The 18,635-nt window shown below is 48.2% G+C and overlaps 1 protein-coding gene across 1 annotated transcript in view; it reads right to left on the reverse strand.

Moving 5' to 3' along the window:
- Positions 1 to 1,600: 1,600 nt before the first annotated feature.
- Positions 1,601 to 18,635, reverse strand: part of LOC105471399 (deleted in malignant brain tumors 1) — a 93,823-nt gene continuing 76,788 nt past the window's right edge. The window contains exons 34-39 of the mRNA XM_071068709.1: positions 18,350 to 18,379; positions 17,905 to 18,055; positions 15,250 to 15,458; positions 14,137 to 14,321; positions 4,862 to 5,256; positions 1,601 to 2,207 (exon numbers count right to left, since the gene is read on the reverse strand). Of these exons, the coding sequence (XP_070924810.1) occupies positions 1,931 to 2,207; positions 4,862 to 5,256; positions 14,137 to 14,321; positions 15,250 to 15,458; positions 17,905 to 18,055; positions 18,350 to 18,379 (1,247 nt within the window). The 3' untranslated portion in view covers positions 1,601 to 1,930. The remainder of the gene's footprint in view (positions 2,208 to 4,861; positions 5,257 to 14,136; positions 14,322 to 15,249; positions 15,459 to 17,904; positions 18,056 to 18,349; positions 18,380 to 18,635) is intronic.

Consider the following 18,635-nt stretch of genomic DNA (forward strand, 5'->3'; position numbering starts at 1 on the left):
GAGATAGCAGTGCTGTGATAGCTCCCCTGGGAGCTGGATGTCTCCAGTTGGTGTCAGCCACCAACACGTCTGGGAAGGATAGGAGACCACAATAATAGAGTGGGGACCAGGACAGAGTCCAGCAGAGGAGGAGAGGAAGACAAGTAAAGGCCGTGGCCCCCTGGGCATGGTAAAGACAATCAGAACTGTTTGGTGGGAAGGGATAAAAAACTTGGAGAAGGAAGTGCTGAATGGGAAACTGAGGCCAGACCCCAAACGGCAGCTGACTGTCGGACTAGAGAGATTTCACGTTTGTCAGCCAAGGAGAGTCAGGGAAGGTTTTCTTAGCAGGAACTGGGAACTGGGCTTCGGCAGAACAAATCTGGCCTGAGGCTCCAGATAGATGGGAGGGGAGAGAATTGGGCATTTTAGACCAGCTGGGAAATGATTACAAGAGTCCCAGGTAACAGGCCTCCAGGACGTGAGCTACTACAGCAGCTGCAGGGAACAGGAGGAAGAGGAGGGAAGTGAGCCTGTGCCCACAGGTGCCTATCGCCCTACCCTGATGTCCTTTGCTCCTCACTGCAACCCCATTGCATGCACCATTCATGAGACTTATTCTGAATTGTATCTTTTCCTGCAAGACTTTATCTGCCTCCTGGTGCATAACATTCCTTCATTAAACATGCATCGAATGAATGAACAAGTGAGGAAAGAGTCTGGAATCAGCTGGACATAAAGACGGCCTGAATAGGAATAAAGAAGAGAGAGAGCTGTCAAAGATGCCCCATGGACAGCGCCCTGAACAAGGAGAGGGTTTGGGACAACTACTGCTGCCCTATCCATCCCCAATACCACTGCCACCACATCCATTGACCTGGCCCCAGACTGGGCCAGAAATCCTGGGCATCACTCTGCGAACATTCATTCCCTCATCCATGTCCACAACACGGCAACACAACAGCACAGCAACACAGCAGCACAGCAACACAGCAACAGAACAACACAGCAGCACAGAAGCACAGCAGCACAGCAGCTCAGGCAACACAGCAGCATAGCAGCACAGCAGCAGAGCAGCACAGCAGCACAGGAGCTCAGGCAACACAGCAGCACAGCAGCACAGTAGCAGAGCAGCACAGCAGCACAGCAGCACAGCAGGAGAGCAGCACAGCAGCACAGGAGCTCAGGCAACACAGCAGCACAGCAGCAGAGCAGCACAGCAGGAGAGCAGCACAGCAGCACAGCAGGAGAGCAGCACAGCAACAGCGCAGCACAGCAACACAGCAGCACACAATACAGCAACACAACAACAGAGCAACACAGCAACACAGCAGCACAGCAGCACAGCAACACAGCAGCGGGTGCACTCCCTGTTCCAGAGGAGAAAAGTGACATGGCTTGTGCCGAGCGGAGCCTGCCAGCGGTCAGGACAAATCGATGCAGCTGGCATCCCCATGGCCCTGTCTAGACCCTGATGTCAACATGTCTGCTGTTATAGTTACTATCATTGTGAGGAATACTGTCATCATTAGTGTTGTTAACATGGGTGACAACAGGAGTAACAAAAACTACCATTTACCAAGCACTCAGTGACTTGCACCAGGAACAGGCTGAGGCAGTTTCACCAAAATTCTTTTATGTAACCCTCTCAACAGTGCTAAGAAGTAAGTATTGACATTTTCATTTCACAGGTGAGAAGCATGGATTCTAGGACGTCAGGTCTATGGGCCATCCAGGTCAGAACTCTCTTGACCTCGCCCTGCAATGGGTCCTCTAAGGACCATGAGCCTTGGGGAAGGCAGGAACCAGGTCTGATTCAACTCTGTATGACCAGGTGCAGCACAGTGTAGAGCTCAATTTGAGTTGGAGTATGACACCAAGAGAAACATCCCAAGTCCCCGAGAGTCAGGGGTCTGTGCCCCGGTGGGCAGTGGGGTCTGAGAGCGACCACCTACTGAGGCTCCTCTTCTAGGCGTGGGGGGGTCTGCAGCTGGATGGGACCCAGGACGACGTCCACCTTTTCCTGGTAGGAGCCCACATCCCTCTTGGACCTCATCACACAACCTCGGTTGCAGCGGGAAGAGGGGTCATACGCCCTGCACACCACCATTTTACAACGCAGGTACACGGAGGGGAAGCGGTTCAGGAAGTGGAAGGCCCTGAACCGGAAGCGGGCAATGCGAGGAGACGGCTGGGAGTAGGATCCGTAGGTGTCATCCCTCACGCATCTGGAAGAGAACAGTAGCCCTTTAGCTCTCACCAAGGCCCAATTCTTTCTTCATGACTCAGTTATGCCAGGTGAGGAACTCCACAGCCTGTCCTCACTGCCCTTGCCTCCTGCACACCTGACTTTCCTTCTGTCAGAACGTGTGGATCAGACACTCACTGTGGGGCCTGCAGACAAATCCTGGCAGCTCTGGTACCTCACCGCCATCTTTAGGTAGCAAAGCCTGCGGGGGTTTTCCCGATAGACACGCAGGCCCCATACTGCATAGTGGGTTGCAGCCTAATTCCACAATGACCACACGCTCCATGTACCCAGGTAAGCCTGGTGAGTCAGGGAAGTAGCTGGAGTTTGGCGCCCAGGAGCGGGACCCAGAGACAGAGCAGAAAAGGAAATGACCTTCCCTTCTCTCTCCTGGTGTCAGGGCCAGCAGTGTCTCATTGGGCTGCACTCTGAGTACAGTGCCCTGGCCCTCCCTCTCCCAGGGCCTCTCTCTCCTGACCCTCGTCAGCCTGCCCTGAGCCCTATGCAACTGTACTTTCCACACTGGCCTGCGAACCCTCCAGTAGCCCCTACCCCGATATCAACCCCTTCCTCATTCCCTTGGGCACCTCCTCTCAGCCACTGTCAGAAGGAAAATAACCTAAGGATATGCTTACAGGAATTTTCCTAAGATATGGAAGAAGCAGCTCACACTAACCTAGTTATTATAGATGGGTGGGATTTTGAAGGGTGCGGCAAACAGAAGAGCCAGGAAAGTTGGCCCACCGGCCTAGGATGGGCATTTCTCATGGGTGGTGGGTGTGGTCTCCAGGGCAGTCTGGCTCAGCCTGGGAACCTGGCCAGGATCTGCTCCCCTCCTTCTGTCTTCTAGAGCCTCCTTCTTTCCTCCATAGGCAACCCAGATTCTCTCAAATACCAAGATTTTTTTTTTTTCCCACAGTAACTCCCTTAGTGGCAAAGGAGGAATCAAAAATAGCTGGAGGCTTGTTCAGAGGTGGGACACTGGGGAAAAAGGTCAGGGTCACTCAGAAGCCCCCGGGCAGTCATTGTACTTGCCATCAAACCCTGCCATTTAGGGCTTCAGGCAGACCAGAATGCCACAGCGAAGCCACAGCCAAGAGTCCACCTCAGAATCACTCAAGATTTTTTAAATGTAACCCAGGCCCCACTAGGCCAAATACAGAGAATGTATGGGTGGGGCCTGGGCAGGGTGTGTTTGGAGTCCCGGTCATTCTAATGTACATCCAGGTGCATGATCTTGTTGATGGCCAGCGATAGCCAATAACTCCCTGTGCTCCAGATATAGCCAGGGTGCATCTACCCCTGCATACACATCCCCATCTTCCCAGCAAATTGCATTGTCATATATAAATGGCAGGATTTGACCAGAAAGGATCTTTTGGAAGGGAAGAACTAAGTCACCCACTCGTTTTCATTAATGTCAATCAATTCACACAAATTTAAATGTCACCTGATGACTTTTTGTACAAAGGGAATCTGGTTAAGCTTTCTCCCCTCCTCTCAGCCACCAAGGGGGCTGCTGTGAATTGAACAAAGTGCATAGACTGTGAACAAGATGAGCCTCAACACCTGCTTACTGAACTGACATATGTTCACACTGTGCCTGGGAAGAGGTGTTATGCTTAGCATATCAAGGGGGTGTTGAATTGAATCCACCCACTTCTAATTCCTAGCAGAACCCTTTACCCTATTGGTATAAATTATCTTGGAAGGCAATGGCTACTGAAGTGTCCAGGTCTATATTGTAAGCCAAGAAGCATGGTACACACCCATCAACAGAGACTTCAGAGGGGGCTGGAGTTGCACATCATGGTGTTGTCGTGAGTGCAGAAGAGTCAAACCCCACCTCATCCACGTGCAGTCATCCCAGGAAGCTGGGCTGTGGTAGAGCAGCCCAGCCTGGACACCCTCTGGCCCCAGCCTGACATTCCTGGCCTGACCTCTGCACCCCCTGAGCTTGACTAGAACCATGGACTCCCAGAGCTTCTATTCCCAGACTGAAGGAGGGCAGCAGGGCTCCTGCCATCTTCAGTGCACATTCCTGGTGCACCACCTGCCGCACACTGTCTGTGCTCAGTGCCCCGTCCACTCTCTCTCATCTCATCCTCCCAACAGCCTTACGATGTGTGTGTCATTATCCCTACCTGACAGGCGAGCAGCTGGGCCATAGAGTTGCTTTCACTGGCCCAGAATCATGCAACTGGCACGTGGCAGAGCTGACATTTCAACTTGGTCTGCTGCAAATCAATGCTTTTCCCACTATACGTAGGTCTTTTTAACCATATGGCTGGAGTTCAGTCACCTGGAGTCTAATCCCAGTTTACAGCTAACCTGCTGAGTGAACACTGCTGAGCTGTTCTATTCTCCAGACACCCACCTCCCCAGATGTTAACTGGAGATGATACATGGTCATCCTACCTGATGAGAAATCAGGGATGTGATACAGAACACAGAGTAAAATCACCTCAAAGGTAAAAGCTACAGGATGTTACTACATGTAGAAAGGGATCTAGTTAAGCTTGAAGTACTGGGAACTGCAGTCCATCAAAATTTGCATTCTTTAAGCCTTTAGGGCTACTCATGTTTGAGTTATCAAGTAAAGATTTAAGGCCATCGCATAAAGACACTCCTTACCCACTCCGGATTAGATCATAATTCAAAGACGTGAAGTCATTGGAGTATGGTGATGCCACGCAGGTGTCCACAAACAAGGTCAGTGCAGCATCAGAATGGAGGATTTCAGCCTGAACGTACAAGTCCTGGTTCAGCTTCACATAGTAAGGGTGGCTGGTCACAGGATACAAGAAAGAGGAGGAAGTATAAAAGGAAATGTTCACGTCAAAATTGCCATACTGGACTTCCTCGACCTGGATGGTGTCATTAGCAATGTACATGGTGTTGACCCAGGTGTTCTGAAGCATCCTGCAGCTGAGGTGAATACGGAAGTTCTTCCTCCTTGTGATGATGCCACGTGATGCCACGTGAGCTGCTGTGAGGAAGTTGGAATAGTCGATGGTGTCATTGTCTACCTAGGAGAGGCAGGCAAGAGAGCAGAGTCAGGCACATGTCACCTGCTAAGGGAATCCCACAGCTGATTTGGGTGTGAATGAGAGGGACATTATTCAGCAAGACTTCCACCCCTCCCAGAACCACTCAGAGATGGCAATGGCACATGCCTGTCCTTTAGCTATGAGGCAGCAGAGGATGCCAGAGCCCACACTCTGGTTCCAGGTCTGGGGAAGACCCACAGGAAGGGGTTCTACGTTGCCCACCTGCTCTTAGCTACATTTTCTGACTCTAAACTGTCTTAAAATTTTTTTTTTGCTTTATATTTCAGTACCAACAGTTGTCACAATAAATCATATGACTTAAACCATATGACAATAAACCGTATTGTCAGGCCTCTGAGCCTAAGCCAGCACATAAACATCCAGATGGCCTGAAGTAACTGAAGAATCACAAAAGAAGTGAAAATGGCCAGTTCCTGCCTTAACTGATGACATTACCTTGTGAAATTCCTTCTCCTGGTTCAGAAGCTCCCTCACTGAGCACCTTATGACCCCTACCCCTGCCCACCAGAGAACAACCCGCTTTGACTGTAATTTTCCACTACCTACCCAAATCCTATAAAATGGCCTCCACCCCTATCTCCCTTCACTGACGCTCTTTTTGGACTCAGCCCACCTGCACCCAGGTGATTAAAAAGTTTTATTGCTCACACAAAGCCTGTTTGGTGGTCTTTTCACATGGATGCGTGTGACATTTGGTGCCGTGACTCAGATTGGGGGACCTCCCTTGGGAGATCAATCCCCTGTCCTCCTGCTCTTTGTTCCATGAGAAAGATCCACCTATGACCTCTGGTCCTCAGACCGACCAGCCCGATGAACATCTCACCAATTTTAAATCAGGTAAGTGGCCACTTTTTACTCTCTTCCCCAACCTCTCTCACTGTCCCTCAGCCTCTTTCTCCTTTCAATCTTGGCGCCTTCCTTCAATCTCTGCCTTCTCTTAATTTCAGTTCCTTTCCTTTCCTGGTAGAGATAGAGAAGACACGTTTTATCCATGAACCCAAAACTCCGGCGCCAGTCACAGACTCAGGAAGACAGTCTCCCCTTGGTGTTTAATCACTGTGGGGATGCCTGCTTGATTATTCCATGTTTCAGAGGTGTCTGATCACTGCAGGGATGCCTGCCTTGATCCTTCACCCTTAGTGGCAATCACCGCTTTTCTGGGGGGCAAGCACCCCCAACCCCTTCTCTCGTGTCTCTATCCTTTCTTTTCTCTGGCCTTGCCTCCTTCACTATGGGCAAATTTCCACCCTCCATTCCTCCTTTTCCTCCCTTAGCCTGTGTTCTCAAAAACTTAAAACCTCTTCAACTCACACCTGACCTAAAACCTAAATGCCTTATTTTCTTCTGCAATGCCATTTAACCCCACTACAAACTTGACAGTGGTTCCAAATAGCCTGAAAATGGCACTTTTGATTTTTCCATCCTACATGATCTAGGTAATTCTTGTCGTAAAATGGGCAAATGGTCTGAGGTGCCTGACGTCCAGGCATTCTTTTACACATCATCCGTCACTCCCTAGTCTCTGTTCCCAGTGCGACTCATCCCAAATCCTCCTCCTTTCCCTCCCGCCTGTCCCCTCAGTCCCAACCCCAAGGGTCGCTGAGTCTTTTCAATCTTCCTTTTCTACCTACCCATCTGACCTCTCCCCTCCTACCCAGACTGCTACTTCTCAGGTCTTTCCCCACCTGACTGAATCAGGATCCAGTTCTTCCTCAGCCTCCACTCCCCCACCCTATAATCCTTCTATCACCTCCCCTCCTCACACCTGGTCCGGTTTACAGTTTTGTTCTGCGACTAGTCCTCCCCCACCCGCCCAACAATTTCCTCTTAAAGAGGAAGCTAAAGGCATAGTCAAGGTTAATGCTCCTTTTTCTTTATCTGACCTCTCCCAAATCAGTTAGCGTTTAGGCTCTTTTTCATCAAATATAAAAACCCAGCCCAGTTCATGGCTTGTTTGGCAGCAACCCTGAGATGCTTTACAGCCCCAGACCCTGAAGGATCAGAAGGCTGTCTTATTCTCAATATGCATTTTATTACCCAATCTGATCACGACATTAAATAAAGCTCCAAAAATTAGATTCTGGCCCTCAAACCTCACAACAGGACTTAATTAACCTCGCCTTCAAGATGTACAATAATAGAGGCAACTAAGTAGCAACACATTTCTGAGTTGCAATTCCTTGCCTCCACTGTGAGAGAAACCCCAGCCACATCTCCAGCACACAAGAACTTCAAAATGCCTAAGCCACAGTGGTCAAACATTCCTACAGGACCTCCTCCATCGGGATCTTGCTTCAAGTGCCAGAAATCTGGCTACTGGGCCAAGGAATGCCCGCAGCCTGGGATTCCTCCCAAGCTGTGTCCCATGTGTGCAGGATCCCACTGGAAATCGGACTCTCCAGCTCACCCGGCCGCCACTCCCAGAGTCCCTGGAACTCTGGCCCAAGGCTCTATGACTGACTCCTTCCCAGATCTTCTCGGCTTAGTGGCTAAAGACTGATGCTGCCCCATCGCCTCGGAAGCCTCCTGGACCATCATGGACGCTTTAGGTAACTCTTACAGTGCAGGGTAAGTCCATCCCCTTCTTAATCAATATGGAGGCTGCCTACTCCACATTACCTTCTTTTCAAGGGCCTGTTTCCCTTGCCTCTATAACTGTTGTGGGTATTGATGGCCAGGCGTCTAAACCTCTTAAAACTCCCCATCTCTGATGTCAACTTGGACAACATTCTCTTATGCACTCCTTTTTAGTTATCCTCACCTGCCCAGCTCCCTTATTAGGTGGAGACATTTTAACTAAATTATCTGCTTCCCTCACTATTCCTAGGTGATAGCCACGCCCGATTGCTGCCCTCTTCCCCAGTTCAAAGCCGTCTTTGCATCCTCCCCTTGTATCTCCCCACCTTAATCCACAGGTATGGGACACCTCTACTCCCTCCTTGGTGACCGATCATGCACCCCTTACCATCCCATTAAAACCTAATCACACTTACCCAGCTTAACGCCAATATCCCATCCCACAGCACGCTTTAAAAGGATTAAAGCCCATTATCACTCGCCTATTACAGCATGGCCTTTTAAAGCCTATAAACGCTCCTTAAAATTCCCCCTTTTACCTGTCCAAAAACTGGACAAGTCTTACAGGTTAGTTCAGGATCTGCGCCTTATCAGCCAAATCGTTCTGCCAGTCCACCCTGTGGTGCCCGACCCATACACTCTTTTGTCCTCAATACCTTCCTCCACAACTCACTATTCCACATTCTTAATCTTAAAGATGTTTTTTTCACTATTCCCCTGCACCCCTCATCCCAGCCTCTCTTTGCTTTTACCTGGACTGACCCTGACACCCATCAGTCCCAGCAGCTTACCTGGGCTGTACTGCCACAAGGCTTTAGGGACAGCCCTCATTACTTCAGTAAAGCCTTTTCTCATGATTTACTCTCTTTCCATCCATCTGCTTCTCACCTTATTAAATATTTTGACAACCTTCTACTTTATAGCCCCTCCTACAAATCTTCCCAACAGGACACCCTTCTGCTCCTCCAACATCTATTCTCAAAAGAATATTGCGTATCCCCCTCCAAAGCCCAAATTTCTTCCTCATTCATTACCTATCTCAGCATAATTCTTCATAAAAATACATGTGCTCTCCCTGCTAATCGTGTCTGGCTAATCTCCAAAACCCCAACCCCTTCTACAAAACAACAATTCCTTTCCTTCCTGGGGCGTGGTTGGATACTTCTGCCTTTAAATACCTAGTTTTACCATCCTGGCTAAACCATTATATAAACTCACAAAAGAAATGCTAGTTGACCCCATAAATCCTAAATCCTTTCCTCACTCTCCTTTCCATCCGTAAAAAACAGCCCTAAAAGCTGCTCCCACATGAGCTCTCCCTAACTCATCCCAATCCTTTTCATTACACACAGCCGAAGTACAGGGCTATGCAGTCAGAATTCTTATACAAGACCTGGGACTGCACCCTGTAGCCTTTCTTTCCAAACAACTTGACCTTACTGTTTTAGCCTAGCCCTCATGTCTGCGTGTGGCAGCTGCCACTGCCCTGATACTTTTAGAGACCCTCAAAATCACAAACTATGCTCAACTCACTCTCTACAGTTCTCATGACCTCCAAAATCTATTTTCTTCCTCACACCTGACGCATATACTTTCTGCTCCCTGGCTCCTTCAACTACATTCACTCTTTTTTGAGTCTCCCACAATTACCATTGTTCCTGGCCTGGACTTCAATCCAGCCTCCCAAATTATTCCTGATACCACACCCCCATGACTGTATCTCTCTAATCCACCTGGCATTCACGATTTCCCCATGTTTCCTTCTTTCATGTTCCTCACCCTGATCACACTTGGTTTATTGATGGCAGTTCAACCAGGCCTAATCACTACTCACCAGCAAAGGCAGGCTATGCTATAGTATCTTCCACATTTATCCTTGAGGCTACTGCTCTGCCCCCGTCCACTACCTCTCAGCAAGCCGAACTCATTGCCTTAACTCAGGCCCTCACTCTTGCAAAAGGACTATACATTAATATTTATACTGACTCTAAATATGCCTTCCATATCCTGCACCACCATGCTGTTATATGGGCAGAAAGAGGTTTCCTCACTACGCAAGGGTCCTCCATTATTCATGCCTCTTTAATAAAAACTCTTCTCAAGGCTGCTTTACTTTGAAAGGAAGCTGGAGTCATTCACTGCAAGGGCCATCAAAAGGAGTCAGATCCCATCGCTCAGGGCAACGCTTATGCTGATAAGGTAGCTAAAGGAGCAGCTAGCGTTCCAACTTCTGTCCCTTATGGCCAGTTTTTCTCCTTCTCATCACTCACTCTCACCTACTCCCCAACTGAAACTGCCACCTATCAATCTCTTCCCACACAAGGTAAATAGTTCTTGGACCAAGGAAAATATCTCCTTCCAGCCTCACAGGCCCATTCTATTCTGTCATCATTTCATAACCTCTTCCATGTAAGTTATAAGTTGCTAGCCTGCCTCTTAGAACCTCTCATTTCCTTTCCATCATAAAAATCTATCCTCAAAAAATCACTTCTCAGTGTTCCATCTGCTATCTTACTACTCCTTAGGAATTTCTCAGGCCCTCTCCCTTCCCTACACATCAAGCTTGGGGATTTACTCCCGCCCAGAACTGGCAAATTAACTTTACTCACATGCCTGAAGTCAGGAAACTAAAATACCTCTTGGTCTGGGTAGACACTTTCACTGGATGGGTAGGGGCCTTTCCCACAGGGTCTGAGAAGGCCACCGCGGTCATTTCTTCCCTTCTGTCAGACATAATTCCTCGGTTTGGCCTTCCCACGTCTATATAGTCTGATAATGGACCAGCCTTTACTAGTCAAATCACCCAAGCAGTTTCTCAGCCTCTTGGTATTCAGTGGAACCTTCATACCCCTTACTGTCCTCAATCTTCAGGAAAGGTAAAACGGACTAATAGTCTTTTAAAGACACACCTTGCCAAGTTCAGCCTCCAACTTAAAAAGGACTGGACGGTACTTTTACCTCTTGCCCTTCTCAGAATTAGAGCCTGTCCCCGGGATGCTACAGGGTACAGCCCATTTGGACTCCTGTATGGACGCTCCTTTTTATTAGGCCTCAGTCTCATTCCAGACGCTAGCCCAACTTGAATTGCACCCCAAAAACTTGTCATCCCTACTGTCTTCTGTCTAGTCATACTCCTATTCACCATTCTCAACTACTCTGCCAGTTTACACTTTTCCTTCAAACCATCATAACTGATATGTCCTGGTTTTATCTCAAACCACCACCCTTAAGTCTCTCTTAAAGTGGATAGATAATCTTTGCTGACAGGAAGTACGCTCCAATACTTTCACCCTGAAGTCCTATTCTTTACTTTTATACTCAAAATCTTATTCTCCTTCCTATTCTTAAGCCACCCTCTACCTCTCCCCAGCTATCTCCACCACACTATCAATCTCACTCACTCTCTCCTAGCCATTTCTAATCCTTCTTTAACAAACAGTTGCTGGCTTTGCATTTCTCTTTCTTCCAAAATCACCGAAGCCCCGACTTACTCACTACTGAAGAAAGGGGACTCTGTATATTTTTTAATGAAAAGTGTTGTTTTTACCTAAATCAATCTGGCCTGGTGTACGACAACATAAAAAAACTCAAGAATAGAGCCCAAAAACTCACCAACCAAGCAAATAATTATGCTGAATCCCCTTGGGCACTCTCTAATGGGATATCCTGGGTCCTCCCAATTCTTGGTCCTTTAATACCTGTTTTTCTCCCTCTCTTATTCAGATCTTGTGTCTTCCATTTCTCAATTCATACAAAACTGCATCCGGGCAATCACCAATCATTCTGTATGACAAATGCTCCTTCTAACAACCCCACAATATCGCCCCCTACCACAAAATCTTCCTTCAGCTTAATCCTTCCCACTCTAGGTTCCCACACAGCCCCTAATCCTGCTCAAAGCAGCCCTGAGAAACATTGTCCATTATCTCTCCATACCACCCCCGAAAAAATTTTCACTGCCCCAACACTTCAATGCTATTTTATGTTATTTTTCTTATTAATATAAGAAGACAGGAATGTCAGGCCTCTGAGCCTGAGCCTGCACGTATACGTCCAGATGGCCTGAAGTAACTGAAACATCACAAAAAAAGTGAAGATGGCCAGTTCCTGCCTTAACTGACAACATTACCTTGTGAAATTCCTTCTCCTGCCTCAGAAGCTCCCCCACTGAGCACCTTGTGACCCTCACCCCTGCCTGCCGGAGAACAACCCCCTTTGACTGTAATTTTCCACTACCTACCCAAATCCCATAAAACGGCCCCACCCCTATCTCCCTTCGCTGACTCTCTTTTCGGATTCAGCTCGCCTGCCCCCAGGTAATTAAAATGCTTTATTGCTCACACAAAGCCTGTTTGGTGGTCTTTTCACACAGATGCGCGTGACAGTATGACCTTTCTTAGTCTTTCAAAGATACTCTCAGGTGCTTTCCATTGAACCCTGTACATTAACATGATCATTTGCATGGACGTCACCTTTGCCTATGGTGCCTACGATGGAGATAAATTCTGAATCCACTCCAAACAATGAACGTGGAGTACAGATTTATTTCTTGGTCAGAAGAAGCAGTTCTAATTTTAGATTAAGATTCATTATCACAGGCCAGCCTGGTAGAGCTGTGGGAAGCTCCAGCCATGGATGGCACAGCCCTACCTCTGTGTCCTAGACACGCAGCTCATGGCCATATGGTCCTGGGCAAGTGGCTTACCTTCTGCAAGCCTCCATTGCCTCATAATTAAGTGGGAATAAAGTTGTCCTGAGAATTTTAAAAGTTATATAGTACGCTTAGTTCAGTGTCTGATATCTGTATGAGCCATTAATAACACTATATCAACTCTCAGGCTCAGGACCAGGGGCACTGGGGGTTGCAAAGATGAACAAAACATTGGCCCTGCCCCTGAGGCACTCAGTGTGATAGGAAATATGGTTATTTAAAGAAATAGAGGAGGCCAGGAGCAGTGATTCATGCCCATAATCCCAGCATTTGGGAGGCCAAGGCAGGAGGATCACTTGAGCTCAGGAGTTTGAGACCAGCCTGGACACATAGCAAGATCCCACCTCTACAAAAAAAAATTTTTTTTAATTAGCTGGGTGTAGTGGCACATGCCTGTAGTCCCAGCTACTCTGAAGGCTGAGGCTGGAAGATTGCTTAAGCCCAGGAGTTCAGATCTGCTGTGAGCTATGATGCACCCATGCCTGGGCATCCAGCCTGGGCAACAGAATGAGAACCTGTCATTAAAAAATTAAAATAAAAATAAATAAATAAGTGGAGGAATAAGAATGTGGAATGTGCTGTGCATAATCAGCCAAGTTAGAAGAAACAGGGCTGAGAGAATTGTCTGGCTGCTCCAAATGGGTGTGAATGGGTGTGAACAGGTGTGAACAGGTGTGAAGGGCTCTCAGCAGGGCTGCTCAGGTGGCAGTCTCCAGGCTACACACTTGGCACAGGAACAGTGGTCACCTTCAGTGAACTGACTTCCACTGACCAAACTCACAAGCCAGAACCCAACACAATTAAGGCTGAGCCTTCACTGGAGGAGTATGACAAGGACTAATCACAGCATCTGCCACTTGCAGGGTGACTAACTGTCCTCGTTTGCCTGGGAGTGAGGGGTTTCCTGGAATGTGGGACTTTCTATGCTAAAATCTGCAAAGTCCCAGGCAAATCACAGAAATCTGTGGTAGGGGCTGTTGAAAACTTCAGTATAACCATAGCTGCAGTCACCTTCAAGCCTATAGAGAAGGGACACACCATTTTGGCTTCACTTTCACCCAAAATTGGACGCAGGGGGCCATCTTAGATGGTGATAGCTCAACAAATGGCAGCTGCAGAGGCCAACTGACTGTGGAGCTAATGAAGCTGAAGCTTTCGGGCCCCTCTTCCCTGCCTGGTGCAATGTGCGGGCCTCGTCCAAGGCCTAGTGATGTGTTTGCACAGCCATACATTGTCACAAAGTTTATAAAAGTTTATAGATATTGCACTCTTTGACTTAACGAGGCCCCTGCCCCTCTCAACACCTGCCCCTCACGCCCGACCCTAACTGTATAAGCTTCGGGCCCTGCAAAATCTGGAGCTGCTCCAGGAGCTGCTGTTGTTACTGCTGATGGAAAAAAAGCGAAAGTTTTTTATCTTCCTTTATTCCAATTATGTCCTGATTATGCCAAAATCATAATTTCTGCATCCCCAGAATTCAAGAAGCACAGCACATACCACTATAAGAAAGCTCGTGCACTGGGAAATGGAATGGGAAGCCCCAGGCTTACCTGCTTGAAGGTGCCGCAGCCTGAGTAGGGAATTGTGAATATCACCAGGCTCGGCGTTATCTGGGGCCGACACTCGTAGTATCCGTTCCAGGTGGAAATGACAACGTCACTGGCAGAAAAGCCCAAGGCTTGGAGGTAGCTCCTGCTCACGCTGGCTTGCATGTGATTTGGCAGACAGAGCAGGTCTGATAGACAAGGACAGATAAGGCACTCAGTTACTGCCCCGGACTCCACAAGTCCTACGGAGTCAGATGCCCTTTCCACTTAAAAAGTGCACAGACCAGGGTGGCTGACAGGGAGGGTGGGCACTTAGGGTGTGGGCACAGACTTCCCTGCAATCCCCCAAGGACCCTAGGGTCAAGTCAGCCCCATTCTTATGAAAGCCCAGGGAGAGCACGTGGACTCAGGATTTCTCTGATGGAGAACTGGAGGCAGCATTTTTAAATAAGTGGAATGTTTGGCCAAGTTACCATTTATCTATAAAGGAAAGTAACTGCATGCTCAAATTATGGGAATGTCATAAAACAAAGTCTTTTAGCCATGAAGCAAGTCAGTCTTTAATCCTGACTGCATAAGAGACCCTGGAGGTCACCTTGCCTGGCCCTTGGCCAATCTATACATCAGTCCATACAGCAACTCAAATCATAGCCATACAGGCTCTGCTGGAAGTGGCTGAGTGACCTTATCTCAGCCACTTCCAGCCACCCAGCTCAGTCTATCTTCAGACAGAAGCCAAATGTGTTAGGTCTCAGGCCACGGACACAGTGTCCCACACTCTGAGAAGGTCACAAGGTTTCAAGCCAAGAGGTCACCTCTGCCTCTGGCACTGACTCATCTCTCTCCACTAAGAGCATCATCTGGGACCCTCTACTTAGTCTCTGCTGACCACAGAAAGGCCAATCAGCACCTGTCAGCCAGTTCTAGTCCTGACTTCATTTCTGGGCAGCCAGAGTCCTGAGGCCCACTACTCCTGGCCCCTTTCAGCTGAAAATCAAGCCCTGGTGACCTGAAAGGGTTCCTTCATTTCTTATTCCACAACCACGGGACAGTTGAGCCACAGATGCTCTCAGGATGTCCCCAGTCCCAACAAATCATTCCCACAAGGGGACTTACTGGTGCTGTCATTGGAGGGACTGGAGTAGTACTCAGCCCGGAACCCTCTCCTCGTGATGCTGTGGTCACTGACGAAGCGAATGGACATGAAGTTGGAGGAGGAAGTGAAGGAGCCTCTGGCCCCATCACAAACTCGAGCAATGAGAGGGGAACTGTGGTAGGGGCCATCGAAAACTTCAACGTAATCATAGTTGCAGCCACCTTCAAGCCTGCAGAGAAAGGAAACACCATTTGGCTTCATTTCCTCCCAGAATTTGACACAGGGGTCAGATCTCAGGGTGGGGTCGCACCTCTGTGCCAGAAACTCTGACAAAGTTCATCAATGAAAGTCATAGGTCTCCTTGGCTGGGCACAGCAGCTCACGCTTATAATCCCAGCACTTTGGGAGGCTGAGGTGGGTGGATCATCTGAGGTCATAAGTTAGAGACCAGCCTGGCCAATGTGGTGAAACCCTGTCTCCACTAAAAATACAAAAATTAGCTGGGCATGGTGGCATAAGCCTGTAGTGTGAGGGCGGCTACTCAGGAGGCTGAGGTAGGAGAATCGCTTGAACCCGGGAGGCAGAGGTTGCAGTGAGCCGAGATCGTGCCACTGCACTCCAGTTTGGGCGACAGAGCGAGGCCCTGTCTCAAAAAATAAAAATAAAAATAAAAATTGAAAAAAAAGAAAGTCATAGGTCTCCTTAAATCAAGAGAGTCTCATCTTCCCTCAACCTCCATGCCTGGGTCTTAGTCCTGCCCTTTGTGGTCACAAATATGAAATCTACAGCCCCTCACGTGTCAGCCCTTTACATCAGGAAAGGAAGGGCTCGCATCCTGATCTAGATCATTTTTCTTCTATCGAAAAGCCCCTGGTGCCCCCACAGAATAAAATCAATATGCATGAGTTCATAGTGAGAGAAATAAATAACTGAATAAATATTGGGCAAGTCAAATAATCTCTCTAAAGCTTTTCCTGTTTACAAAGGCAAAATAATCTGATCCATGCACGCTGAAGAGGGCTATGGTGAAGCTCAAATAAAACAACATACAGAAAAGGGCTTTGTAAAATGTCACAAATGGTGATGGTCATTGCTATCAAGATGCTGGTTAAAGAACCACTCATGGTCAACCTTTTCCCATAGGACTGCATAAGTTTTAAGTGCAATCTTTGTATTGTAATGACAAAGAGAATAAAATGATATATCTTTTGCAAAATCCCATATGAATTACTAAAGCAGAGACTCCAAAACCCACTGCAAACAGAAATCAACAGGGAAAACTATTTTGTTCAATAGTGGCTGTTAGAGAAGAAATTAGTGTAGCCCCTTGTTCAGGACACTAGAAAATACTGGTGCCTCTTCGTGGTCAGTTGGGCCACCCACCTCCTTGGATAAATCATATATTAATGTACTTTTGATGTCAGCCATGGTGGCTCACACCTGTAATCCCAGCACTTTGGGAGGCTGAGGTGGGAGGGTCACCTGAGGTCAGGAGTTCGAGACCAGCCTGGCCAACACGGTGAAACCCCATCTCTAATAAAAATACAAAAATTAGCCAGGCATTGTGGTGTGCGCCTGTAATCTCAGCTACTTGAGAGGCTGAGGCAGGAGAATCGCTTGAACCCAGGAGTCAGAGGTTAGAGTGAGCCAAGACCGTGCCTCTACACTCCAGCCTGGGTGACAGAGCGAGACTCTGTGTCAAAAAGAGAAAAAAAAGAAAGAAAGAAAAGAAAAGTGCTTTTAGTAATGTCCCCTCTGCTTAAAACAATGATTTCTACTTGTGATTGGATGCAGAGCAGATACCCTACCCTCTGCAGCAGCAATTCCTCCATCTCTCCCTGATCCCTGGGAACTCACATGAAGAAAGGAGAGGGTGGAGAAAAAGGGTTCCACAAAGCTGATACAATTGTTCTTTTTGTTTTGTTTTGTTTTGCTTTCCTGAGACAGGGTCTCGCTTTGTTCCACAAGCTGGAGTGCACTGGCGCTATCATAGTTCACCACAACTTTGAACTTCCAGGGCTCTGGCGATTCTCCCACCTCAGCCTCCTGGGTAGCTGGGACTACAGGTGCAGGCCACCATGCCCAGCTAATTTTTGTATTTTTTTTTTTCATAGAGATGGGGGTCTCCCTATGTTGCTCAGGTTGGTCTTGAACTCCTGGGCTCAGGTGATCCTCCGGCCTCAGCCTCCCAAACTGTTGGGATTACAAGCCTAAGGCACCATACCTGGCCAGTGTGGTTGCTAATAGGATTATTTGTGCTATTATTGCCCCTAAGTCTATCATTACTACTTAACAACCATCTTTTCCATTGGACAACATTTTGTAAATATTTTCACATCTCTCTCCCTCTCTCTCCTCTCTCTTTCTCGTGACCTTCCCAGTAACCAATGAAGTGAGGAGATCAGGTATTTTATTCCCCTCTTTTGACTGAGGCTCAGGAAAGTTAAGTGACTTCCTGTGGTCACACAGCAAATTGGTGGCAGACCTAGGACTTGAAACCAGAGCTTTTGTCCAGTCCAAGGCTCTTGTGCTCCCTCCCCAACTCTGCACGGGATGCCTCTGGGCTAGGTCAAAAATGTCTCCCAGCAAACATCTCTCCTGATGTTCTAAGTACCATTTATTCCCTCTTGAAAGGTCTGTGAGGCCCCAAGGCATTCTTCTTGGCACACACTTACTGGACATCTCTGAAGACCACCGTCACACGGTGGTTGTTTTGCACCTCAATGTCCCACACACACTTGGCATTGTTCGGATAGTTCCTGGGATAGAATGGGCTGGAAAAGTCCCCTGATGGTTGGGACAGGAAGCCTCCACAGGAATAATTTGCTGTCAGGACAAAAAACGGGAATGTTGGGGACCCTCAGAGCACACAGTCACCTGGGGACTATTTTAAATTTAAATTACTTTAAAAATTTAAAAAATAATTCCCAAGACAGAAACCAAATGAAAGCAAGAGGTGGCCTAGATCTGGACCATCCACTGAGGGCTGGCGGGGCACTCTTGCAGGGAGATCACCTTGGGGGAAGCTGTCTCCTCCCCAGCCCCATTGTCACTGAGGAAATGGGAAGGGGGATTTCCACGCCACTCTGCCACAGACTCATCAGGGAGCTCAGAACTTACTGTTTGGACCAGTGACGTTGAGAAAAGGAGCTGTTGACAAAAAGAAAAGATCAGGATCAGTTTTCCGGCATCCCTGGCACAGCTGTCGACTGCTTGTGAGCTGTGCAGATGCTGTGCCAAGCCTGAGTCCACAGGGAGGAGCTGGACACAGGCCTTGCCCTTGGGGAGCTCACTTGCCCTTGGGGAGGTCTGGAGGAGAGCGAATCCCAGCAGAGTGGGAAGAGGCTGAGATTGACCAAAGCCTGGGGAAGGAGAGGAGCCTGGAAGTCTGGCCCCTGCCCCAAAT

This window comes from Macaca nemestrina, chromosome 9 (genome assembly GCF_043159975.1).
Source record: "Macaca nemestrina isolate mMacNem1 chromosome 9, mMacNem.hap1, whole genome shotgun sequence".
Lineage (NCBI taxonomy): Eukaryota > Metazoa > Chordata > Mammalia > Primates > Cercopithecidae > Macaca > Macaca nemestrina.